The sequence below is a fragment of the Denticeps clupeoides genome, chromosome 3, assembly GCF_900700375.1.
Source record: "Denticeps clupeoides chromosome 3, fDenClu1.1, whole genome shotgun sequence".
Taxonomy (NCBI): Eukaryota; Metazoa; Chordata; class Actinopteri; order Clupeiformes; family Denticipitidae; genus Denticeps; species Denticeps clupeoides.
In genome coordinates, this window is record NC_041709.1 from 9,982,303 (window position 1) to 10,007,795 (window position 25,493).

At 42.6% G+C, this 25,493-nt stretch overlaps 3 protein-coding genes across 11 annotated transcripts in view; 1 reads left to right on the forward strand and 2 right to left on the reverse strand.

Moving 5' to 3' along the window:
* On the reverse strand, positions 1-16,480 carry fsd1l (fibronectin type III and SPRY domain containing 1-like). 4 transcript variants are annotated; one of them, XM_028971438.1, is made up of 14 exons: positions 16,340-16,480; positions 12,191-12,286; positions 11,867-11,998; positions 9,386-9,487; positions 8,826-8,848; positions 7,858-7,979; positions 5,406-5,615; positions 5,220-5,318; positions 4,893-5,022; positions 4,283-4,315; positions 2,858-2,952; positions 2,213-2,464; positions 1,364-1,452; positions 1-962 (listed from the first exon to the last, which is right to left on the reverse strand). In XM_028971438.1, exons 1-14 carry the CDS (start codon positions 16,352-16,354, stop codon positions 840-842), a joined length of 1,521 nt encoding a protein of 506 aa, XP_028827271.1. In that variant the 5' UTR covers positions 16,355-16,480; the 3' UTR covers positions 1-839. The 4 variants fall into 4 exon arrangements, with proteins under 4 accessions (XP_028827271.1, XP_028827270.1, XP_028827273.1 ...); XM_028971437.1 differs by having other exon boundaries at positions 2,858-2,955; XM_028971440.1 differs by lacking the exon at positions 4,283-4,315.
* Positions 15,794-25,493, forward strand: part of ift74 (intraflagellar transport 74) — a 14,694-nt gene continuing 4,994 nt past the window's right edge. The window contains exons 1-16 of one of the 5 annotated variants that reach the window (XM_028971432.1): positions 15,794-17,096; positions 17,409-17,535; positions 17,689-17,824; positions 17,908-17,956; positions 18,039-18,137; positions 18,244-18,304; positions 18,382-18,441; positions 18,546-18,607; positions 22,202-22,340; positions 22,509-22,571; positions 23,211-23,354; positions 24,121-24,161; positions 24,282-24,361; positions 24,856-24,858; positions 25,008-25,061; positions 25,154-25,251. In XM_028971432.1, the coding sequence (XP_028827265.1) occupies positions 17,416-17,535; positions 17,689-17,824; positions 17,908-17,956; positions 18,039-18,137; positions 18,244-18,304; positions 18,382-18,441; positions 18,546-18,607; positions 22,202-22,340; positions 22,509-22,571; positions 23,211-23,354; positions 24,121-24,161; positions 24,282-24,361; positions 24,856-24,858; positions 25,008-25,061; positions 25,154-25,251 (1,209 nt within the window). In that variant the 5' untranslated portion in view covers positions 15,794-17,096; positions 17,409-17,415. Of the gene's footprint in view, positions 17,097-17,395; positions 17,536-17,688; positions 17,825-17,907; positions 17,957-18,038; positions 18,138-18,243; positions 18,305-18,381; positions 18,442-18,545; positions 18,608-22,201; positions 22,341-22,508; positions 22,572-23,210; positions 23,355-24,120; positions 24,162-24,281; positions 24,362-24,855; positions 24,859-24,889; positions 25,062-25,153; positions 25,252-25,493 lie in introns of those variants that run through there. The other 4 variants (XM_028971433.1, XR_003749047.1, XM_028971435.1 and 1 more) reach the window with 4 other exon arrangements.
* LOC114785335 (leucine-rich repeat-containing protein 19-like) lies at positions 19,110-21,486 on the reverse strand. 2 transcript variants are annotated; one of them, XM_028971441.1, is made up of 5 exons: positions 21,082-21,486; positions 20,841-20,932; positions 20,230-20,737; positions 19,675-19,860; positions 19,110-19,584 (listed from the first exon to the last, which is right to left on the reverse strand). In XM_028971441.1, exons 1-5 carry the CDS (start codon positions 21,383-21,385, stop codon positions 19,208-19,210), a joined length of 1,467 nt encoding a protein of 488 aa, XP_028827274.1. In that variant the 5' UTR covers positions 21,386-21,486; the 3' UTR covers positions 19,110-19,207. The 2 variants fall into 2 exon arrangements, with proteins under 2 accessions (XP_028827274.1, XP_028827275.1); XM_028971442.1 differs by having other exon boundaries at positions 19,690-19,860; positions 21,082-21,484.

The following is a 25,493-nucleotide window of genomic DNA, read 5'->3' on the forward strand; positions in this document are numbered from 1 at the left end:
TGCAAAAATGCTGATTTATTTCAGGGATGGGTCAACATCTCCATAAGTCATACATAATTTTGTCAAGAGGGCAAAACAAATGGGCCAGAATTTGGAAAACATTAGAAACAGCACAATTTCTCATCAGCAATAGTATAAAACACTCTGAAATCCAGTTTTACAAACCCAACATCCACATCCCAGTCTACTTCAAAGGGGGCATGGCTGAGGCAGAGATGGAAGAAGATTAAGAAAGGAGAATGTAAAAAGCAGCACTAACTATAATACACTGTGCAAATATCCTCCAATTAAGTTAGCCAACAGCAGGAACTGTACATAACAAACAGAAAAAAATTCTGATATATGATTAAAAGTTAAAGATCACTGATACTCTTGGTTACTGTCACACATGTCCATATATAAATGCATACATTTCTTTGTACAGTCATTCATACACATACCCACACACATACAAATTAGACTAAATATGGGTATATTTAACACAACTAGTAAGGGACAGTGGAGTTCAATGCCAGTATGTGCTCATATCAGGGAAAATAAAAAATGAAATAACAATTTCAAACTAAAAGAAAGAAAAAGACAAAGTGCACTCATCTATTCCCTGATAAAGCAGTCAGTGCCCCTGATGCAAAAATATGCATAGAGAGAAAGACCTCTCAATTGGAGGAAAAGGGTCTTCAGTGAATTCAAACTGAAGCGAGACAGGCTTCTCCAACATCTGACAAGGCTCAGTTTCCTGTATGACTGAACAGGGACACAGTTTGGGGTGCAGTGCACTCCAGGAGGCGCACAGGGGAGGTCTTCCTGGCACAGAAATTAAGTTCACAGTTGACGCTGGGCTACTGAGGCATGCTGTTGATGCTGCTGTTGGAGCCACCCACTCCATTCTCAGTTTTCTGAAGACTTTTCACAGCACTGGGGACCTGGAGCCCAGTGGACAAGGTCAGCCCACCACACCATACCTGTATTTAAAAACAGTAATCAAATCAGTAATATGTCTTCACAGGGTTCATTTTACCCTATTCATAGAGAGAGAAACAGTGTATTTAAAATCCAGTAAAAATAGCTGGACAGCAAATCACAGACAAAGGCTAATTCCTCTCAGTCTGACATTTATATCTATGAGGTTTAGTGCCTAAAAGCCATAGTGAAGTAATAAACACATGGTCCTGCCTGAGAAGACCCATCTGACTGTACTATGACATACCCTGGCTTCCAGACAAACTGGTCAGGCTTTATTTAACTGTGAGCTACATATAACCTGACCAAAATATAGATGTGCCCTTTGTGATATGTGTTCCAATTCCAAAATTAATATAATACCATTGAACTGGTCTTAAAATAACGATTAGTTCATTCTTACCATGAACGCTGGTACAACAGGCTGGGAGAATTTTGTCTTGAAAGTGTGAAGCAACTGCTTGTTTTCAGCATTGTAGAAGGAGAGCTGACCTGCAATGAGATGAAAAAAATCACTTAGCAGAGAATAATACAAAGCGCTTTCTGTTGACTATTCAGGCAAGATACGAGATTAAGGAAATTCTACTCCTATTGCAGAACGGAAATGAAAGGCTAGTTTATGTTAATCTATTCTAGAGCGCTGTTTCCCTTTGGAGAAAAGAGATGACTGACACACAATACAGAGGTGTCCAATGACCTTTGCCAGTTTCAAGGAGTATAAAGTCACCAGTGGACTATAGTATTCCCTGTAATGTACACCATTCAACCTTCCAGTTCCTGGGTGGCACTATACTTATATGGTACATATTTGATAATACCACCAATAGAAATAAAGACAAGAAATGCTTGTTAGATGTAGGAATAAACAACCCACCCAGCCTGTTCTTGATATGTGTATAATTTCCAAATCTCAGAACATTTTTGCTTGACAAAAAGGGAGGAGCCCATAGGGACGAATGACAACATGCACCCTGGATGATTATGCCCCCTCCTGTCAATATGTCACAGCTGTAGGTTTCAATGCCACACCACCTTAGTTTATCCTCAATGCTCAAATTTGCATTTTATCAAGCATTCCATTAGTGCCAAACCTGTCATTAGGGTTGGGGCATGGTTGTTTATGCCCTATTAGTTATTCAACACTGCAGCATCTGTATATAACTATTTATAGTTATACAATAATTTATTACATTTACTATATAATTGAGCAGAGATTCTGCGATCTCAGCTTCATTCCTGATTTCAAACTCACCTCCATCCATATCGCAGTATATTCCTATCCGGTCAGGCACGATGACCTCCAGAGTCTTGGCCTTGTTGTTGTGCTTGGCAGCAAAGGAGTTCTGTAACCAGTTGTTGATGTGGATGCACCAGGATGTGTTCGTTTTGCCAAGCTGGTCAAACTTGCCTAGGTTCTTGAAGGCCACCCCAATGCTGTAGGACTTGCCGTCTTTTAGAGCCTTGACCTCCCAATAGTGCTGCCCATAGTCAATGCTGGTGTCTCCTGAGCAACATATTCACACAAATTTTCTGTTTAGAGAACATCTGAAAGAATATAGGAGTATTTGCTTAATAAGACATCATAGTTTTGTATGAATTACAATTGTTGTTTTTGTCATTGTGATGTCACAGCAAGCAGAGCAAATGGTGCAAACCACAAAATGTGTCCTCTGCATTTAACACATCACCCTTTTGTGAGCAGCTGGCAGCCACGAAAGGTCCCTGTGGATGGTACCTTGCTCAAGGGAACCTCAGTGGCACCTTGATGGCTCTGGGTTTGAATCCACGATCTTACCCGCTTGGCCACCACTGCCCTCAATGCTTTGAAGTGTAAGTATGTGTATGTGTAAGTTGAAATAGGGAGCGCACAAATACTTTTGAGAATGGAACTGTTTACCCAGCACTGTGTAGGACTCCCCTGTGAAGCGGTCCCTGCCACCTCTCACTGCTGGTGACCGAGTGGCTGACACCCTCTTGGGAGATGGCGTTCCGCTTCTGCAGCAACAAGAACCAACAAGTCTAGTCACCTCAATGAAAATCGCTCTCTCTACTTTTAGCATTAGTCAAACCCAGGCTTCGTGCTGATGTAAGTAGTCAAAGAACTCACTCACAACACGCCTTCAGACAGATCAAGAATAAAGAAATGGCAACAAAACTGGAATGATTGTACTGGTTTCTAAGACATACATTCATCTGAATACTTAGGGTTGAGGCTGAAAGGTGAAATGAAGGTGCTGATGGGTGACCACTGTGTAGTGTTTGTAGTAATTACATGTTTACTGCAAATGAAGCAGAGAGTGGTTAGTATTTACATGCCCTTAACTCTCATGGGTGATTTAGGACGCAATCCATCAACAAGGGAAAGATGGAGTGAATGCGCATTGTGTGGCGGCCGCACATCTTGGCAAATCACTTATAAACAAAGTGCACATATGTCTGCGCATTTGCGAGCATGAATCACTCTGATGTGGCAGCTGCTGAAATGCTGAGTATATCCATGGTGACAGCCCAGCCCGGACTGCCCACTTGTCACATGCCACAAACTGGCAAGCAACAGTAGAACAGCTGGCCTGATATTCCACACAATGTGTTGGGACCAGTCAACAGACAGGATATCCCAACGTATCTCAGAAGTAAGGGCATTGCATACTCCAGGGTTGTTATGTTATTTTAGACTTTATTTTAGCCCATTCCGGCAGTCAGCTAAATGTCCCGCCTGAGCATATGCTATGACCTATGTGCACATTGTTTTCTACAGGATGTGTTGAAGAAAAAAAAAAAAAAAAAAAACAACTACACAAACTACTGATTCATGAATCTTACTCACCAGAGTCATTGGATGCAGGCATGAAAAAATGTTTGTATGATTACTGCACTGCAATTTACGGATTACTTTTCTTTTGTCGTTGCCATTTCTTACAAAAGAAGTAAGGAAGGGGGGCATCTCAAGAGAAAAAGTGTTAGGAACACACTCACTCTCAGGTAGAACTGGCCAACAGGAAAACTCTTTAGAATTCGAACAAAACTTTCACAATTTGCCAGTTATACTGTACAACAAAGGAAGTTCATCAGTAACTGACCCACTGCAAACACACCTATAAGTAGTTTTTATCCAGCTCCTTCAGAGGCAGGTTTGCAGACAGTCAGTCGACAATGGGCCTTACTCAGCAGTTGGTCTGTGTCTGTAAACACAATGACCTGGAAGGGGCTGGATAAAACAGCAGTCTAAGCCAGCATTTGTTTGTGCGAAAGCCTCCACCAGCAGTCTCCAGCTAATGCAGCCTGCTAAGATAAATCCTAAGGCTAAGAGGCACAAGGTCACCTTGACATGTTCTTCAGATTGGTAAGGTGTGCACTGTTGGTGGATGAAAATAAACAGAAAACCAGAGCGGTTAAAGGGGTTAAAATGAGCACAATTCATTATTTGGCACTCACGGAGTGCTTTTAAATGTTTTCCTACATTGGCATTTATAAATTCTCCAACTATAGGTAATAATACAAGTAGGAGATGTCATATTTGAATCAACGTCTGATCAAAGATCAGAACTCAATGAACACTGAATAAATAATGTTTTCATTGTAAATGTAAACTATATTGGCTTTTTAAATTTGAATAATTTTTATCAAGTTCTTGAACTATCTAATGCTGAACACATCTGAAGCAGCTAGCTGACACCCTACACCTGGAAGGTTCACTTTAAATAAAATATAAGCCTCCAGCATTCCCTTAGTAATCAAGGGCTCATTTCCTCTGGGGATGACCGGAGCAGACAAAACTATATCTATGCGAAAGAGGACAAAACAAGACTATAGCTCTGCTTACTAGATGTCAGGGTCTTTGGGTTACAGGTAGAAATCAATGACAAATTTATATATGTGGAAACTGACCAGAATAAATGAATAAATGAAGTAGATGTTTCCTGAGGACCCACCTGCCCTTGTTCTCCTTGCCCTTAATTTTGCTTTCTAGACCTTTGCCTCCCTGTGGGTCCCACTCTACACTTCGGTCATCGACTTTCAGGTTGAGGTGTGAAGACGTCGAATCAAAGCTAAAGTTGAACGCTAGGAAAGGAAACAAAAGAATGAGTCAGAGCACCATACGCGTTAAATACTCATAAATAAATAATCATTGTGTTGTGTGATAATGTTCTCCAAATTCACTTCCTGGTTTATAACCATAGTGCTCATTAGACAAGGCTCAGTGGATACCTGGCTGCTATGATACCCTACTTATAATCATTAGTGGGCAAATGTTTCACCTCTGGTTTCCAAAGTGACAGGATCAGAGTATTCCCCTGCAGCAGCTTTGTTACAGGCTCGGACCCGGAAGTTCATGAATTTGGAATCAAAATTCAAACCTGCATTAGAAAAACACATTATGGATGTTATAACCATTTATTTAATGTCAGATATTTTAATCTAAAGCTCTCCTCCGCTCACCATACCTGTTAAAGAATATTCTGTGGTCTTAATGCTGTCCACAACCTCCCAACTGTGCTCATCTTTGACCCTGGGCAGGCCCTCGTGGTTAGATTTCCTAAACTCTAGGATGTAGTGATCAATCTTGCTGTCCTCCACAGGCATCTTCCATGACACTGTGACAGTGTTGTCCACAACCAAACAGTCCTGGACATCAATCTCTGGGGCACGAGGAACTGCAAATGGACAAAGTTGCATATAATTACAGAATTGTATTGTTAATATATTAGCGATAACCTACATTTTTTAAAATAAACAATAATAACAATGTTTACCAGTTTCTTTCTCTGATCTGATTTCATTTAAAATGGGGGCAAAGAAGCTTAACAGATGCCTCATTACCATTAAAATGGCCACATCATCACACAGAGCAGGTGACTGAGCTGCCAGTAATGAGCTGGTTTGTGAGCTCCTATTGATGGCTGAGATTCATACAGCTGGGGCACAGCTTAAATAAAACATGTCTCTTCTTAAAAACCTGAGAAACCTTGTGAAGAGGTCTCAAGTTTTTTAAGATCTTTCAATCTGATAAAAGCAGCCGCTGCACAAATCTGAACATGCACCAGTGGAGCCGGCAACACTAAACAAGTTAAGGGTAACTCTTGCCCCTCGATGGGGTGGGGCTGTTGTCATGGAGATGCCCCAAGGGCCCTCACCATTCAGCAGCTTGACCCCGCCTTTGAGAAATCCCAAAGCCCTTTATGTTGCATGGTGCACTGACAAGGACTGAATGAAGCTTCCTGCCATAGAGAGAGGGGGAGGCAAGAGGCTTCTGGCCATCATTGTAGATTAGTAAGCACAACGAAAATCTGCTGAAGATCCATTATCAATCTTAAAGCTTGATCATTTTTTTAATTTAATGGTGCACTGTATAATTAAACTATTTATCTGAGGCTGTTTTTAATATAGATATCACATCAGAAATCCTCAGATGGATGATAATACAGTATAATGAGCATTTTCTTTGAAAATCTTAGGGTGTGTTTTTAATCTGGTGAAAGTCCGAGTAAACATAAAGCTGTTATGAAATGTGACGGTCATAAAAAGGACTAAAGGTCATACAGTGTTTCAGTGAATTCACCAGTAAAACCAGGTTTCAGTCTGTAGGGTACTGTAAGAGGAACTCTTCTCAAAGACAACGTGACACAAAACATCCCCAATGCTTTAGCAATACACACGACTGATGGGCCTGGCGAAAATAGATCATCCATGTTTATGCCACCAAACACAACCAAGCAAGTGACTGATTAAATGCTTTTTCATGGAGACTCACCATAGTACTCTAGCATTCTGAGTTGTAATCCAAGCCCCTCATACCTACCGTCGGCTGGCTATGATAGGGGTTAGGTTTTGTGTTTCTAAATTTGCTCAGCTCCAGCTCGACGCAGCTCTGACAGCACTTGACGGGCTTTACCACAAGACCTATTCAGCACATGCTTCACGGAGCAAGTTCAGTAGCCTCAGCGCTGCAGGAATAAGGGAAGATCTCACCGTGACTATGTGGAAAACACACACGTGTGCCCACACTTGCTTTCACAAACAGGATTACAGCCTCTGTCCCGAGGAGCCCCCAGTTTAAAATACACAATGTAAGCGCCGGACTGAACGCCCGTCAACGAGCCTGGGGAGCGAGGGAGAATGAGGGCCTTGCCTCATCATATGAGCATACCTGAAACCCCGCCCCTTTCCCCTCCTATCCCATTTGCTGAGAGGGGATCTACAATTCTGTTCCTGTGCTATTTTTAGCTGCTGTGTGCCCAGCTTTGGGGCATCTGTGGCTCTGTTAGTCTGAACTCCCTCTGGGATGCTCATGCTTCTGTTACGCTGAGCTGGCCTGGGCTCCACGCAAGCCGGGCAGTCACTGCACATAACATCATGCACACAACCAAGCAGCCCAACTGCCTTCCAATTTTAATAGCAATGCTGACAGAACTAGACTAGAAAAAAATCTGAGTAAATAAAGAAATATTTCTGTCTGCCGTACGGAAATATTTTTGACCCGGTACCTATGGAACAGCTGGACCCTTTTATTTGAGAGTATGTAACACAGAATGGAAAATAAGAAAAAACGGCTCCATGCTTCAAGCCAACACTTCTCATTAGAATGCTTTCTGACATCATGGGAATAACCTCAGGAGAGAAAACCTCTTCTGCATCAACAAACAGCAAGCATGCTCTCTGCAAGCAGGAAATAGGTCTGAATCAATCTGTAGGAGTGGGGTTATTAGGATTGTAGTTTATTGAGAAAATAATACAGGACACTAATTTTCAGTATGCCAGTATGATGGGTGATTGTTTAAAATGTCACAAATGGATAAGTGATGAGCCGCGTTCAAGCCAGAGTAGGCTTAGCAAATGTCCTCTACCATTAGCATGTTCACTGTGAGAATGCTGTGGGATGTCGAGATATATTTTTACCTGGAAGAAACTTGAGATTCTGGAGGATCTGTCGCTCTTGGGAAAAGTCCACCATGAGATGCGTCATGTTGTCCGTCGCCTTTGGCTTCATTGTCAATCGGAAAGCTGGAGCCATGGTTACTCTTCAAGGATTCACAATAAAACCATTTTATTATGTTTTCAACATGATCAACAGATCATTTAGCATTACGTGTTTGAAGATAATGGGCTCTACTTTAATGGCACAGATAAGGTTTGGTGGAGGTAGCATGTTCGCTAACATCACATGAAGCATATCTAGCGTATTCTTTTGTCAAATTATATTAGAATCTCATGAAAAATGTAGTCTAGCGTAGAAGAGTTCACTCAACAGAAATGGTGATGTGGTGTCATATGGTGAAACCAATTTTTATAGCATGACTTAGTAGTTGAAGGGGACACTTGTACTCTATTATTTTGTGAAATTGGTTTATCACTTTCCTTCTCACTTTCATTCACTTCATTTCAGAAGATGTACTGCATGGAAGATTACGGTTGATTGGCAGCATTAAAATAAAGCCCTCTGAAAGCCCCATGATCATCATTTTGAATTGATGGCCAATAGGTTTGTTATGAAAGCATAACTCCAATATGCATGACTCATATTAAAAGCTGAAAGCAACTGTCTACCACCCTAAGGTGGCACTAAGCGGACATGCTCAAATAAAAGGTCACTCTAAGTTCACTCACAGCAAAAACGCATGTTTAAAACACATACACACTCTGCATAAACCATCCACATCACAGACCTGACATGTTTATATGGCTCATATTACAAAGCACATCATAGGTTCTTTATCCTATGTTCACTTTTGTTAAGTATGCAAAAACATGCAAAAGACCATGGCGCTGTAGAGACTGAGTGTCTTTCGAGTCGTGCATTTCACAAGCCTCTAACATAAAGACTCAGCTGCACTTAGGAGGAGAGACGTGAAAAGGGGATACTGTACCTATCTTTGATCTGCCTGGCAGCCTTTCAGGAGCGAGAAGGGAAAGGACAAAGAGGATGAGGGGAGAGAAGAAAGGCCGTTAGTAGAGCCATGCAAGTGGAGGGGTGAGCAAGCAACTCAGCTCTGAGCTGGTCTGGTGGAAACATGGAAACACATACACACACACACAACAACAGGAGGCTGAGGACCATCAGATTATAGCTTTTCCCTGCTTATTCCGTCGGCCTAATCAGTCTTTATTCACCTTACACATCACAGATTTAGCACAGATTAAAGAAAAAGAACCTTGTGTTATTTGCTAGGAATCGGTAGTTAAATAATTAGTCAGTTTATTTGTGCCATAAAACATTTCTATGCACTTTTTTGAAACCTTACCAAGACTTCCAGCTCAAAAATGGGGTCCAGTTACATGATGAAAAACATGACCCAGGCATTATGTGTCTATAAACACAACCCATATGGGAATACATCCATCATATGTCATAAATGCTTACAAATGAACAGCTGTTACAGCTGTCCCTCAGCTCGACAGCGACAGGGCATCAGAGCAACTTTCTCACCTTTGCGAACTCCTCCTCATCTCTGATATCCAGAGCATTGTTGGCAAACTCCAGCAACTCCTCTGCACTTTCCAAGGCATTCGTGCTCTGAGTTAGTTGGTTCTGTGAAACGGAAAATGTGAGACTGCTTAGAGAGTTTCAAGAATTTGTGTCTTCACCACTCAAGCAACAATTGCTTGGCCTGAGGCAATATATTCAGAGTTCTAGATGATTATTGCAAGTGCTGAAATACACAGCTCAAAAAATAAAGGGAACACTTAAACAACAAAATATAACTCCAAGTCAATAAAGGCATGGTTCTGCAGGTGGTGACCACAGACCACTTCTCATTTGCTTTCTGGCTGATGTTTTGAACACTGACAGTGCTATCACTCTAGTAACATGAGATGGAGTCTACAACCCACACGAGTTGGTTGCTGTGTCTGTCGGCGTAGTGTCCAGAGCATGGGGGTGCTACCAGGAGACAGACCAGTACATAAGTAGATCTGGAGGAGGCCGTAGAAGGGCAACAACCCCTTTGTGCAAGGAGGAACAGGAGGTGCACTGCCAGAGCCCTGCAAAAATGACCTCCGGCAGGTCACAAATATGTCTGCTCAAACGGTCAGAAACAGTCTCCATGAGGACGGTATGAGGGCCCGACATCCACAGGTGGGGGTTGTGATGAAAGCAGGTTCACATTGAACACATGTGACAGATGTGACAGAGTCTGGAGACGCCATGTAGAACGTTCTGCTGTCTGCAACATCCTCCAGCATGACCGGTTTGGCAGTGGGTCAGTAATGGTGTGGGGTGGCATTGCTTTGGGGGGCCACACAGCCCTCCAAATGCTCAACCGGAGGTAGCCTGACTGCCATTAGGAACAGAGCCGAGATCTTCAGACCCCTTGTGAGACCATATGCTGGTGCAGTTGGCCCTGAGTTCTTCCTAATGCAAGACAATGCTAGACCTCATGTGGCTGGAGTGTGTCAGCAGTTCCTGCAAGACGAAGGTATTAATGCTATGGACTGGGACGCTCGTTGCCCAGACCTGAATCCCATTGAGCCCATCTGGGACATCCACCAATGGCATGTTGCACCACAGACTTTCCAGGAGTTGGCGGATGCTTTAGTCCAGGTCTGGTAGCAGATCCCTCAGGAGACCATCAGCCACCTCATCAGGAGCATGTCCAGGCGTTGTAGGGAGGTCACACAGGCACGTGAAGGCCACATGTACTACTGAGCCTCATTTTGACTTGATTTAAGTATAATACATCAAAGTTGGATCAGCCTGTAGAGTGTTTTTCCACTTTTGGATTTTGTTGTCAGCACATTCAGCTATGTAAAGAACATATTTTATAGTATTTAATAAGAATATTTCATCACTAACATCTAAGATGATTTATTTTTGTTTAGCCTTTATTTATTTGAGCAATGGTATACTAATGCATCTGTAATACTGCAGCTGTTATCCAAACTTATCATCGCTCCGTCTGACTGGAGGCAGGTGGGCGACCTCTCCATCTGATCTAGGCCATTCCTGAACTGACATGTTCTGGAATAGCATCATACATGGCCCATTTTCTCCTTTACCCCCCTGTTGCTTACTGAAGATGACCAGTCACAGTGTAGGTCCTAGAAATGCACTGAAAAAATAAACTCACATGAGAAACTGGTGAGGATGAGGAGCAACCTTTGTTGGGGGGCTGTTAACCTGACTCTTTACACACAACACCAAAAATTTAGTGTGAAGTAAGTGAACAGACGCTAAAAGATCATCTGTTGGTGCATCTATCCTTGCCTCGAGGCGTTGGTTGGCTGAACAGGCCCAGCTCCTGATGAGTACTGTCCCATCTGGGCTAATTTCACACACTTGTATTGTTCCTGCACAATGGACTCAGAGGACTGGGCAGGGAATGGCCATAGCAGCCTGATGAGATCACCAGGGCTGGTCAGAGCAGGGGGCTCAGTGGGCCAGACAAAATCTGAGCTCCTGCTTTCATCTGGACCACTGCGCCAGCCTGCAGCATGGCAGACAGGTGTTTGGGTCATAATGAGCCCCATTAATGAAAAAAATGTTTTTGTCATTGTGATACACAGAAAGAACAGAGCATGGAGTACACAACAAAATGTGTCCTCTGCTTTAAACCCATCACCCTTAGTGAGCAGTGGGCAGCCATGAAAGGTTCCCGGGGAGCAGAGTGTGGTGACAGTGTAAGGGGACCCCAGTGGCACCTTGGCTGTTTTGCTTATGAGGTGCTTACTTACACGCTAGGCCACCACTACTCCAATACAGATAATTAGCTCCGGGTTCAGCCATTGTTTTCAAACCGTAATCACAAGTGTTGCCGTGGTCAATGGTAATTTTAAGAAAACTTAGAAATATTTTAATTTTTAAATCTTTAATTAATAATACCTTAGTAATTAACAACTGTACAACAGTGCAGAACCAAACCTCAATATCAGCGTCAGATTTTGCAACAGCAAGTGCAGATGTGGCTGTTACCTGAAGCTCATGTGACTTCCTGGCTTGTTCCTGTTTGATGGTGTTGGTCATGCTCTCCTTCATCTCATCCAAAATGGAGAACATTGTGTCAAATTCCTCCTCTAAGTCAGACACGACCTGCGTGGTGTTGACCTATGGCATTTAAACGTGGACCAAGGAAATATGTCACAACAGACACACCTTATCCAAATGACAGGTGCTTTCAAATGAGTTGCCCCCGTCCATCACCTTTGTTAGTGGAGGGCTGCTGAGCCCAGCAGAGTCGGCATTTTAGGGGACAAAAAAGTAATAATTCTCAGTGCTATCCCAGCAGGAGTTCCTTACCTGAAGTCCGGCCAAAGAGTGACTAAGAGTTTCAATGAAATTGTGCAGCTCTTCATTTTTGTTTGCTAACGTAGTGATTATCCTTTGTAGGGCCTCCTGAAACACACAGAATATTTGCAGTCATGCACACTAAGCAACATCATCGTTCTCATGAAACCAGCATAGTGCATTGTTTCACCAACACACCTACAGATGGATCACAGTACAGGCTAAATCATGCAATCACATGCTGGTTATATTGTAAACTCACTCCAACCTGATGGACTACACTGACCTGGCAGCACAATAATAAATCAACCAAAACTCTTGTTCAGAAGGAGAAACAAATGCCAGACACAAATGAATGAGAAGCCTTGCATATTTAATTTTTATTTGGATACTTCAGCAGCAGACTGGTAAACTGGATGGTGAAATGCACAAGATTCAGCTGAAATCCTTTTACTTTTATACTAACTAAATATACTAGATTTACGTACCTACAATTGTACCTTTCTACAAAATATAAAACATCCAGCAGAGACTAGATGTTGTATCAGAGCTCAGTTCAGATTTAGCTGCATCCGGGGGACAAATGGAAAAAAGACATTTATAAAATATATTGGCTTACTGGTCTATTAAATAAAATTAAGAAACTGAGCCAAGATTGATGGATTGATAACTGTAAAACTGCCCTGGTTTGAATGTCCAACGTGTATTACTATGTCAAGACATTGTGCTCTTGACCACCAATGGCCAAATAATATTTTGAGATTATACGTTTTTGAGAAAATCTCACATCCCAATTTAAATTTTACTGCCTATGAACCATTTTGACCTAGTTTTGTGACCACAGCATTGCTTTACTTTCATTTTCAGATTTTTTTCCAGATCACCCTTGCAAAATTATCCTTAAAGGCTTGTTCTGCCTGCCCTATATAATAAGCCATGCGTTAACTGGGCAGCCACGTGAGCCGAGGAGAGCGCTGTTCATTGGACTTACTCATCAAATGGCTGGCTCTGCATTTCTTAAATCATCATCTGGCACAGCCCCTACTCCTCACTGCAGTTGTTAATACCGCCGAGATGTACCGCCGAGTGTAGGGTCAACAGTCAGGTTGTTTCATGCATACCAAACTAAGCAAAACACCAACTGGAGTAGAATTAGACAATAATGTTCACACTGTAACCAGTTCTAACACTGTTTATTGTTATTAATCAGTGTAGCTGATCCATAGTTTTAAATATATTAAAATATTTTTTTTCCTTCAGGCCTGCTTTCAACCTACTTGGACATCTTAATTTCCTCTGACATATGGTAACATTATTTTTTTTTTTTTACATATATTGCTATTACTGACTAATTAGAAACAAACAATTTAATTGTGTAAGTAAGTATGTATATATGATATATATGAAATGATTGTCAGTGAAAAAAAATGCAGCACAGCACATGGTGACACATTGAAATGTGTCCTCTGCTTTTAACCATCACCCTTGGAGAGCAGTGGGCAGCCATGACAGGGGTCCGGGGAGCAGTGTGTGGGGACAGTGCTTTGCTCAGTGGCACCTTGGTGTTTCAGGATTCAAACCCGCAACCTTCCAATTACGGGTCCTCTTCCTTACACAAATAAGTTACCACTGCCCCCAAACATCACTGACGTACACTGGGCAACATCAGAAAAACACAAGAAGTGTCAGGATTAGGATGTTTACAATGAACAGTGAAAGTGACATCTAGATTTACATTTTACATTTACGACATTTGGCAGACGCCCAGAGCGACTTACAACGTGCTTTCAAGTTACCATCGATGAAGAGATCAATTCGGGTTCACTAGGACCCCCAACTATGAATACAATCTTTTTATTCACTCTTGTTGTAGATTCTGTACACAAGTTCGACAACAAGAGAGTTACAATTTAATCTAAATATTCTTTAAATAGGCAGGTCTTGAGCTGTCGTTTGAAGGTGCTCAGTGACTGAGCTGTTTTGACCTCGAGGGGAAGTTCATTCCACCACCGAGGGGCCAAGACAGAGAAGAGTCTAGATGAATGTTTTCCTTTTACCTTTAGCGATGGAGGGACCAGCAAAAATTGCATCTAGCAATTTTTATTGATTATTTCAGTTTATCTTATAAAATAAAACCTCACAGGTCACACAAAATTACATTAATACTTAATACAGGCTTTGTTTTAAGAATATATTTTTCTCTGTCCTCAGTAAGGGGATCTGTAAGCTCCATTTAACCTCCTCAGTGAACAGTTACTTTATATTGATTCACAGAAGAATCCTAATTGCAATCCAATAGTCTGAAAAAAAGGCAATATGTCAGTATAACCAGGAAATCAGGTGACGGGGGAAGTATTTGAATGCTTCAAAGGTGAAGGTTAGTGTCCACGCCCTCCTGTGAAGATATCAGGTAAACACTGAGCAGAATAGCCTGTCCCAGTAAAAAAAGGAGGCGTGGTCTCATTTCCTGTGGCCACATTGAGTACGGTTCCATCTGCACCACAACAGGGATTAATAATGCATGTGAGCCCTGACGGAGAGGGGGGCAGAGGTCTTTCTCCGCATCACCACGGCTGAAGAAACTCGATACACTTGGAGATGTGACACACTTGTGACCATCTCTGTTTAAGCACCCCTGAGGGACACAGCAAACATGGAACATGGCACGGTTAAACTGGTTTTAGATCAGCATTTAGTTTGTTTATCTAGAAGAAATATTACTCAGATGAAAATACTCAGGTATGCATATAACATGCGTTCTCAGTAAAATACAGAAGTAATCATTTTTAGAGGTAAATTGCAAAAAAAAATTACCCAAAATATACCCAAACAATGCAACATACTTAAAAATTTCAGCTTTCTAGCACACCAAGAAATGTCCATCCTTCTGGAATTATGCAGCACACACTCAAATTCTAAGATTGTCTGAGCACCATTAAGACACGGACAAAGTTATTAAAGATGAGGTTACATAACACCTGTTACAGAAGCTCAGACACGTGCAGGAAACAAAGGGGCGGAGCTGAAAGGACAGGATTCTATTCCTGGTGAGCCATAAAAGCCACTTCAATAATCCTCTGGTTACAGTCTACACAGCACCTGAGTTGGCTGGATGCAGATCCGACCTCCTGATGTTTCCAATGGCGCAAAACCAAGAAAAGAAACATTCAATTCAATTTGCCACAAGATTCCACCTTGCCATCAGCCCTGTTCAACAGTGAGATCAAACAAAAACAGCAGCAGCCGGAGCACGGCGGCTCAAGGGAAACTCACACGTTTAACTCTAGACCTAAGCCCACATCTACTTCCATAGCACTCTTTCTGGCTTGCAACTCTCACACACACACACACACACACACACACACACACACACACACACACACACACACACACACAGCAGCACACCAGAACAGTGGCCATGATGCAAGAGACTGCAACCGTAGGAACCGCCATGCTCACACACAACCCACGAGCCTTTACGAGCCTTTATTACTAAGTTATTACCACTTGCTTTTACAGAACAGAAACGTCAGCCACAACGGAGATGTGTACACCCCAGCGGCCTGCTGGCCTTCTCCTGCATGAGGTCACTCCCTGTATGGCCCGGCGACAGCTGAATTAATTCTAATTCCATCATTAATTCTATAGAATGGAGCGGTCACCAACCACTGGACGCCTTCTTCTGCCATTGATGCACCTGCTACGTTGCAGTGGAGAACAGGAACCGGCCTCTTTCCCTTTCTCGAAAGAACTACGTAATGCAACTTTAACACGGGTTACTCTAACAATATGTCTTAGTTTACAAAGTGCACGGTCCTGGGTAAACCAGAAGGGTCATGGTAACCTCTGCAGAGAGGCCTATTCATGCGGCGCAGCAGTACGAGTTTCTGCGTCCAACGCAATGGAATTACATCGGTGTGGCGACGGCGGTCGGGCCAAGCCCGCAAACACGTCAACTCGGACGGGCGCCACCCAGATCCGGGCGGGAGCGGAGCGACGGCGCGTTATTACAGATATTTCACAGGCTACAGTTACAACCGAGTCGCGTCAGGAAGCGCCGCTGCATCAACTAACGGCGCGGCCCCGGAGCTTCACGGCACTTTCAACGCGCACACACACACACACACACGCCGCTGGGGCGCAACGCGCTCGGGTACTTACTTTCTGAGAGTCCATACCGAGGATAGGCAAAGCAACAATCAGATATAATTCATTGACGGGCCAAGTTCCTCAGCTGGGAAGACGATTATCCCGATGGAACGAGGCGGAGCACTGCGCGCATGCGCACTAGGGCTCAAAATCCCCCAACGTGAAGGGAACGACGGACGGAGGTTGGTGGCAACAGGAGCGGCCACTCTTGCGACTCCTGCGCGACAAAATAAGCACAGGTCGACGTTCTCATTAACTTGACAAATTAATAAAAAAAAATGCAATGACAATAATCGTAAGTAATAATAAATGTTAAGGTCAATCAATTGAATCACATTTCATTCAGCTATCACACATGTGATTCGTAAATCGTGACGCAATAGCGATTGAGAAGTTGAGATTTGGGCAGTCAAATGCCATAGTTAGTGAATGAGACTATATTGCCCCCTTCTGGAATACATTTAAACGCGCGTTCTAACAATGTACAAATATTGTGGTTCTTGTTTCTCAAACCTAAAAAAAAACGACCTGTCATACCACCATACCAACAATACATAAGTATAAGAGTCTTTGCGCACAAACATTTATAGGACCAGTACCAGTGACGGGTGACGTAGGCGGGCTGTCCTGTTGTTCCGCCTTTGACCAGCGGAGGGCGCCGTGAGCTGGAGTCCCGCCCTCACTGTTGCCGAGCGACAAGGAGAGTGGGAAACGTACCGGGGCCGTGGGATGCACGCTAAGCTAACGTGCTAGCCCGGGCAACATCGCGGTAAGTGTGCGTCGCGTTTTACGTTTCGTGTATATTATTTTTACCAGAAGCTTCTCGACCATTGCTGCATCGTTCCGTGGAGAATGGCAAGCTGCTGACAAGAGTTTGCTTGCTATTTACGCACTACTCTCCGTGCTAGTGTTTACTTAGTTTTCTATTCATAGCTTAACATATTACTAGTTGAATGTGCTGCTTAATTTTGTCTGTAATCTAAGGGCAACATTTCAACAGAGGATTATTTTGTGACCTTAGCAGCCGGGCAGATTGTATTATGAGGTTCTTTCCTTAATTCTAATCAGAATTGAATTGCAGACGAGAAATGGCAAGCCAACGACCACCAACAAGTCGACCCATGAGTCGGGGGCCTCTGGTTCCAGGAACAGGTCGACCACCCACAGCTATCCGACCCCCGCAGACTGCAGTCCGCGTTGGAACTGGGGTGAGTTGGACGAGTTCTGGATAAGTTGTAAGTACGGTCACTGTGTGCACCTTGGTGGCGTGAAAATTGCACAGGACATGGGGAATTTTTCATACTTCGATTGTTGTGTGGTAATACGCCTTGACACAAGATGTTTTTGTGTCTGCTGCAAAGATGGTTCCTGGAACTGGTCGCCCAGGTACAAGAGGGGAGCCTGTCACCACGCCAGGGGTCCTCACTGCCCAGATAAAAGTTGCTGACCGGCCTGTCACTCAGCAGGGCCTCAGTGGGATGAAGACTGGCATGAGAGGTTGGTATTGTGCAAAGCGATGCATATTTGTTTTATGATTCCGGTTGACTTAATTTAATCAATAGACTTGCTTAATTAACCAGGGCCCCACAGGCAGATCCTGGATAAATCATACTACCTTGGATTACTCAGGTAGGTAGTGTTGCCATCTAGCCGTTACAGAGGACGATTATGTTATGCTGTAATTTGTTTATCATTTATTTGTCATTTTCAGGAGCAAAATAACTGAACTTACAACAGAGTGTAGCAAGTTGCAAAAGGAAATAGATACTTTCAACCAGGAGAACTCTGTTTACCTTTCATACGAGAAGAGGTAGGGGCATATTCAGTAAAAAATGAGTGCAAATATGCCTTTGTAATGATGCATATGTCTGTTTGTAGATGCTTTCATAATTGGATGTACTAATAATTTCTTTCAGAGCCGAGGGGCTGGCTGGTGAAATTAAAGACCTTCAGGGACAACTAGCAGATTATAATATGGTAAATATATCTAAATATACGCCAGAAAAGTCTTCAACGGATATTTCATTTAAATCACCAAACCTTTGGTTTTCTAGCTTGTTGACAAACTGAACACCAACACTGACATGGAAGAAGTAGTGAATGATATCAACATGGTGAGCTAATGCATTTTGCAAATATAACGGGCTTCTTAAATGGCATGCATGCATTATTATAACATGAATGGTTTGCATATTTCCTTTCTTTCTGCTTCATTTAGTTGAAAGCCCAGAATGACAAAGAGGCCAAAATTATGGAAGTGATATTTACAGAAAGGAGAGAGTAAGTAATATAGAGATTTATTCTGGCTTCAGTATGAATCAATATTAGCTTTTCTGCAGTACCTTAAGTGTCTTGTCATTCAGCTGTGTCAGTGACAGTTGTTTAAGTGACATCAAATTGTGCTCGGTTAGTCCTGTCATGCAAGGTTGCCTTGTCGTGGCTTATTCAATAGATCAGAACATCGATGCGATTTCTTTTTCTTATGTTAAATCATGTTTGAATAATGACTAGTTAAACCGTGCATCTGTGGTTGCTGTCTGTAGCGCCTGCATTCCAAGGAAGCATACATGTCAAACTGGTCCTTGATAGAGTGCAGCTCCTTAAGGCAACAACCTGAGGATTAGTAGACTAATGGTCTGTGAACTCGCACCTCTCTACTCCTCAGCTGTGTGTTTGAACCCCGTTTGTTAAAGCCTTGCTACTCTAATTGTCTTTGAAAAAAACAACACTGAGGTTAACGTATGTTGACCTAGATGAGAGCAGATGGATAAATCTATATGTAGACTTTTCACAGCTTTTAATATATTGCCGTAATTCTCCATTTCATAGATGCTGTCATCACTCGTTTCCCACTTGGTAATTTGCGGCAAGCTCAGTGTCTCAGGAGTCACCCTGGTCTTTGTAGTCTCCAGGCTCTATGTAGCGGTCCTCAATAAACCCGTCCTCGTTATCTAGCTCGTGGATGTCCAGCTCCCCATCCAGTTCTTGTGCGCTGGTCTCAGTCTGCTGTGTCTCCAGACTGAAGTTTGAAATGCGGGCCCTGGTGAAGATGTTATGCTCATCTTCCTCTTGCAGTCTCTGGTGCCGGTAGTTGAAAAGCAGCTTGTACCAGGAGGGCGACTTGACTGCACACACAATGAGCACCGAGGTGCTGAGGGCAATGACAACCACGCCCAACAGAAACTTCCAGCTGTTCCCAGGCTGAGGGAGAGCAGGGTTACTGGTGCTTCCTTTATCTCCATTACCAGAACTGCTAGCTGAAAGACAGGAACAAGCATTCTTAAATGTTCAAACACTGATCAAGTTCACTGAATTCATCTTTTATCTAAGTCGAGTTGGTAACGTACACTGTTCATTTCTACCTTTATCTGAGACGGTGCCATTGCTGATTTTCTCAGCTTTGTTGGTTTTTAATGGGAGAGAAGAGGTCCTACGCACTGGAGAAGCTGTTGTTGTCGCTGATACACAGTTGCTGTCGTCCACTACGCTTTTACCAGTCCGTTCTGGTGGGCTTTTGCAAGATAGTGTAGTATCTGTTTTAGAGACAAACACAGACACCACATTTTCTTGTTTTTAGTACGTTTTGTTGTCAGTAGATGTCGCTGTTCTTACATTAAGCACAATCTTGCTAATTCCAGTATCACCATTTACATTTACAGCATTTATCAGACGCCCTTATCCAGAGCGACTTACAATCAGTAGTTACAGGGACAGTCCCCCTCTGGAGCAACTTAGGGTTAAGTGTCTTGCTTAGGGACACAATTGTAAGTGGGATTTGAACCTGGGTCTTCTGGTTCATAGGCGAGTGTGTTACCCACTAGGCTACTACCACCACTATTGACAATCAAGGATTGACAAATGATGCTAAGATCACCTCATGATAAAATGATGACATCACTTACCTTTTGGTAGACTTGACTTAATCGTTTTCATCATTTTCAGAAATGCACAAGAGCAATTCCATGGATTGTCCCCGAGAGTGACTTGCTGTAGTTTGGTCAGTCCTTCGAAGGCCCTGTTGTCAAGTGTTTGCAGTCTGTTGCCACGAAGGTTCAAGGTCTCTAGGACCTTTAAGTCAGCAAACACAGCCACAGGCAGCTGCCGTATTTGATTGTGAGAGAGGTCGAGTTGTATGAGCTTGTTGAGCCCGGAAAGGACCCCGGGCTCCACTACGCTGACACTGTTGTTGGCGACTTTGAGGATCCTCAGCTGCGGGAGGCTGGAGAAGAGTTTGGCTGGTATGGCGCTGATGTTGTTGTCATTCAGATTGAGCTCGGACAATCTGGTGCATGTGGAGAGGTGCTCCACGTCTTTCTGGGTCAGCTGTATGAAGTTGGCGCTCAGTGTCAGTTTAGTGATATTCTGTGGCAGTTGAGGAACGTCTTTCAACGCGCTGTTGCTGTAGTCTCCCTTGAATTAGGAGCAGACGAATTGCAGCGGTCACAGCAACTTACTTTTGTAAATAATATAATATATTGATGCACATTACTGTGTTATTATTCGAGACACCTACCTCAACATTGTCCCCCAGCGTTTTCTCTGAATTTGCCAGCAATCCTGCACACAGAAACAGTAGTCCCCTCATGGCCATGGTTCTTCCGTTATCTGAAGCAGCATAACAGAGGGAGAAAATGCCTCAGCACGTTACAGACTGCGAAGAGCATCTAGGCTCTAATGGAGATATCTTTTCATTTGCACTGTGGAAGATGTTTCCTGCCGCTGAGAGATGACTCCTGTTTAATATAATCACTAACCCTGTAGTAAGAACACAGTCGGAACAAGAGCATACAAAGAGGGGCTTTGTGTGGAGAGACATTTCATCATGGGCTTGTTGTCCTCCGGTTGCGTTCTCCTCCTTTTTTTGTGGTTTTTATCTTCATCAGCCGCAAAGATACTCATGGCCCCCACAAGCTGGCATTGAGCACAAAGCTTCACTCTATTCTTTGATCGAGCCAGATTTTCCTTGGCCCTGGTGGATTGTCCCTCTGGTTGAGCTGAAGACAGCCGCTTGTTTCTTCCCCGGGTTGCAAATACTGACTGATTGCAGTCAGCAACCATGCACTTTATGCCCTGGGAATCAATATCACATGCTCCATGGAATCTCACCTTGCACAGAGCGGGAGATAAGATTTGAAGGGTTTTCTCAAGTGGTATGAAACTAAACTCTGTATTTTCATTTTCATTAATATTTATATATAAAACAATTATGTTGTGTAACAGAAGAGTGAAAGACTCTGTAAGTGATGGCCTTGCATCCTTGAAGCCATGGCCTGAGTTTCAAAAGCTTGACATTGGCGTGTGATTTAAATTAGCTGTATCATGTAGAACAACTTTTAAAAATTTCCTGACTACCCCAAGTGACTTTAAACTCACAGCATGAGATCATTTATTAACAGGATATAGATATTATTTAGCGTCCATTCTGTTAATTCTATATGCATAACAAATTAAATAAACATTCTACTGGTAGTGTTCATATTGTTGGTTCAAAACATAAAAAATATTCCTGTGCAATATCAAATAATATCTTACCTTCTGGAGTGAAAAGTGTAAAGTGTGAAAGTTTAGTTACTGGAGTTGCAACTGAAAGGACCTTTGGTCTCTGTAATAAAAGGAAGACGTTACGGTCTAGCTAAAGATTGACCACAGAGTCACAGTTGTCTGGAATATGTAGAAGGTCTTAAATTATTTGCCATGTTATGCCATGAAACCAGATGGGTCAAATTCTCTCAATGTTTGTTTTGCTTCTCGTTCTTTTATACTTTTGTCTTTTTTGTACTTCTTCATAGATAATTAAACATTTTAAATAAAGTTGTTTATGTAGATGTGGTTTTTTAAATCATGTAAACTGCTGCTCTGTCTGCTGTGTTTCAGGAAAGAAGAGATGATTAAAGCAGTGGAAAATGAAATTGAAAAGGAGAAGCAGGCTGCTGATGACATTGTGAAAAAGATGTCCCCTGAGAAACAGGGAAAGTATGCTGAGATGAAGGCCACTAATGAGGAACTTTTGCAGGTCAGTAATGACCACAGCAACACATTCATGATCAACGATACATTAGTTGTTGCTTTTTTCATGCTTTCTTTTTCGTGATATTACTGATAAAAAAAGAGATTGTGGCATTGCTTTGGGAAGTGCATGAACATGGCTGAATTATGCCATTGATGCCTCCTTGCTCCTCAGGACCTTGATGCTCGTCAGGAGGAGCTTGGCACCCTCATTGCAAGAAAAGAGGCTTTTGAAGCGGTGAGTCTGACCTGGCAGAATCCCACATCTTCAGCACTCATATAGTCCCACCCATATCCCCTGCATCAGACAGTGAAGATGGCCCTCTCTTTGATAAGATCATACAGTCATTGACATGCCTCTTCTCCCACTGTGATTTATAGTGGCATACTTGTCTTGCATCAGTGAAACATTGGCACAAACCAAAGGTGTGTTGCCTGAAAGGAATATATATTTTCTCCGTTTAAGACCTACATTTTGAAGGGTTCAATGTTGTGATGGCTTTCAGCTCCCTCAATCTGGTTAAACAAACTGCAATGGGCGCTATGTATGAAACACCCGGTATGGCACCAAATTCTGCCTAGTCCAAACGAATTACAGTTTGAATTTCATTGTTGTTGAATATTCATCTATTCTAGGGGAATATTCACAGATCTTTCACATTGTCATTATTTATTTTGAATTTCTTAATACTATCAAAAACCAAGGTTTATGTTAAAATTGGTCTACTAATTAGAAAACATTGCTGAAGCACACCCATGTCATACGCCTCAATGAGAATTTCCTTTTCCATAGTATTTGAGTTTTATTGGCTGAAGTGCGTATCTGATGTAGTTCAGACAGGAAGTGAGCATGTGTCCCCCTTTCTCCCGCGGCCAGGAGCTGGCTCAGTCCCAGGTGAAGCAGGAGGCCGTGCTGCTGCACGAGAGGCTGCAGGAGCTGGAGCTGCGCAGAGACGCCATGCTAGCTGAGGACAAGAACCTCGGCTCTCCTCAGGAGGAGCGGGAGAGGCTGCTCAAGCAGGTGGGGACACTGAACTGTGGCCGCTTTCCTGAGTCAGACCTTTTTTTTCCCCTGTTAATCACACAATTTAACAAACTAGGGATATTCATGTAGACGCAGATGCAAAATTCTGCTATCATTGCTATCAGAATTGCTATAAGAATTGATATATTACACAAAAAAGTGGGTAACACACTGGCCCATGAGAAGACACAGATTCAAACCCCATTTACTACCACTGTGTCCCTGAGCAAGACACTTAACCCTGAGTGTCTCCAGGGGGACTGTCCCTGTAACCACTGATCATAAGTCACTCTGATAAATGCTGTAAATCTAAAACCATAGATCTGTCATTACCGCTCTACTATGAACAACATCTAATCACCTGGGTGTTAAACTACAATTCTTACCCCTTTCTCAAGCAGGCAAGGGTCTTCTCTGCTTTTCCACAGGGGGGAATCATTATCTCGGCAACTAAAGAGAAGATAGATTAAAAAAAAGAAGAGGTCAGGCAAATACGCAATACTTTAAATAGCTCCAGGCAAACAAAGCCACATTCTCTTCCTCCAATGAGCTTCTTCAGATTGCCATAATATGAAAACCAGTATGACAGAAAACAGTTTTTGTTTTCCTTCCATACTCCATCCTGATGAGTATCCTGTTTGCTGATGGAGCTTGTCTTTAATGTTGAATAAAACTTTGGATAAATTGTTATGTTTCACATTTGACAGGCCTGGTTACTAGCCTCCAATCAGTACCATTAAGATTTTGATCTTTCTGTCTGCAGGTAAAAGAGGACAATCAAGAAATAGCAAGCATGGAAAGACAGTATGTATTTTTTACAGCACCATTTTTTTTTACCTTGTTTTTAATTAAAAAACCTTCAGACAGCCAGGAAAGTGACCAACACACCTCCCCTCTCATCACTTTAATAATCACAATTTTTAGGCTGACAGAAATACGGGAGAAAACCATTCAGATCAGTGATGAGATGCGGCAGCTTGAAACCGACATGGAGGAGCACCAAGGTACTTCCAGCGACCCCCACTTGAACCACTAACAGAGGCCCAGTCGTTTGTATTTGTGTTGTGTAGAGGTGCCATTATGCTTCTTAAGGACTCTGGGAGGAGACAGGCTCGCTCCGTTGACCCACACGACAAACAGGCCATAAATCCCTAACAGTGTCTGGATGGCTTCCAAACTAGATTCCAGCATCCTGTGTCTGGAGACATGGATGGAAGCAGGTTTTAAGTGGCCCTGTTGTTAATGGGGGCTTGGTGCTTGGAACAATAGACTGCATAAAATGTCTGACAGAAAAGCGAGTCTGAGGTGTTGTGAGCGTATAGACTCTTCTGTAAATGCACAGATGTCTACATAGCAAAGGGGAAGTGAGCACTTGAGGCTCTTTGTCTGTTCTTGTTTAAACATACAAAGTCTGTTTTTGACATTCAGTAGAAATATTCAAAGCTGGTTTCTTATTTTCTTCTTTTCCACATGGCTTCTCTTGTATGTTCAATGCCAGATGGTAAGCTGTAGTACTCTCCTGTATCCTGCAGAATCCCATCAACTTTCATTTAGAAATTAGAATCCATTAGAAACTGTTCCATACGCCTCCTGCAATCCATCATTGTCCAGCATATGAAGTTGATTAAAGATCAATGTGCATCCCACCAGGAGAGCGACATCAGAGGTACAAGGAACTGAAGAAAAAGGAAGAGAATATGGACAGTGAGTAATGTGCAATGCTCCTTGATAAAAATGCATACAAGTTTTCCAATTTAAATCAACCAGTGGTTACTCTGAACTGTGCCTGGGTGCAGATTTTCTAGAGACATTTGATGAGACCAAAAGCCAGGAAGTGGATCGTAATCAACAGATACAGTCAAACATTGTGGCTCTTCTGGAACATTCTAGCAGGGTAAGGGATGTTGGGTGATTTCTGATTTTTTGCTCAGTGTTGTAACACTTGAGGTAAAACCTGGTCTTTGTTTTACACTCATTGTGCAGGGAGTTGATATTCAGAGCTGTCAAGTGGTAAACAGTGGTAAATAACAGTGTTATTTGTTAGCAGTGTAATACTGTAATACTGTTAATGAAATAAAAAAAGTCAAGAATTATTTATTACTCGAAAAGCCAGATAAATGTCCTCCTGTCACATGT

Bases quoted from the DNA above. Each gene is read 5' to 3' on its own strand.
- fsd1l (XM_028971437.1), bottom strand. The intron at 11,999-12,190 runs GTAAGGAACTCC...TAAATGCCATAG, and splicing joins ACTCTTTGGCCGGACTTCAG to GTCAACACCACGCAGGTCGT. The intron at 1,453-2,212 runs GTGAGTTTGAAA...ATCTCATTGCAG, and splicing joins ATACTGCGATATGGATGGAG to GTCAGCTCTCCTTCTACAAT.
- LOC114785335 (XM_028971441.1), bottom strand. From the start codon at position 21,385: ATGGTTGCTGACTGCAATCAGTCAGTATTTGCAACCCGGGGAAGAAAC. The intron at 20,933-21,081 runs GTTAGTGATTAT...ATGCTGCTTCAG, and splicing joins GACTGTGTTCTTACTACAGG to ATAACGGAAGAACCATGGCC. The intron at 20,738-20,840 runs GTAGGTGTCTCG...TCCTAATTCAAG, and splicing joins CGCTGGGGGACAATGTTGAG to GGAGACTACAGCAACAGCGC.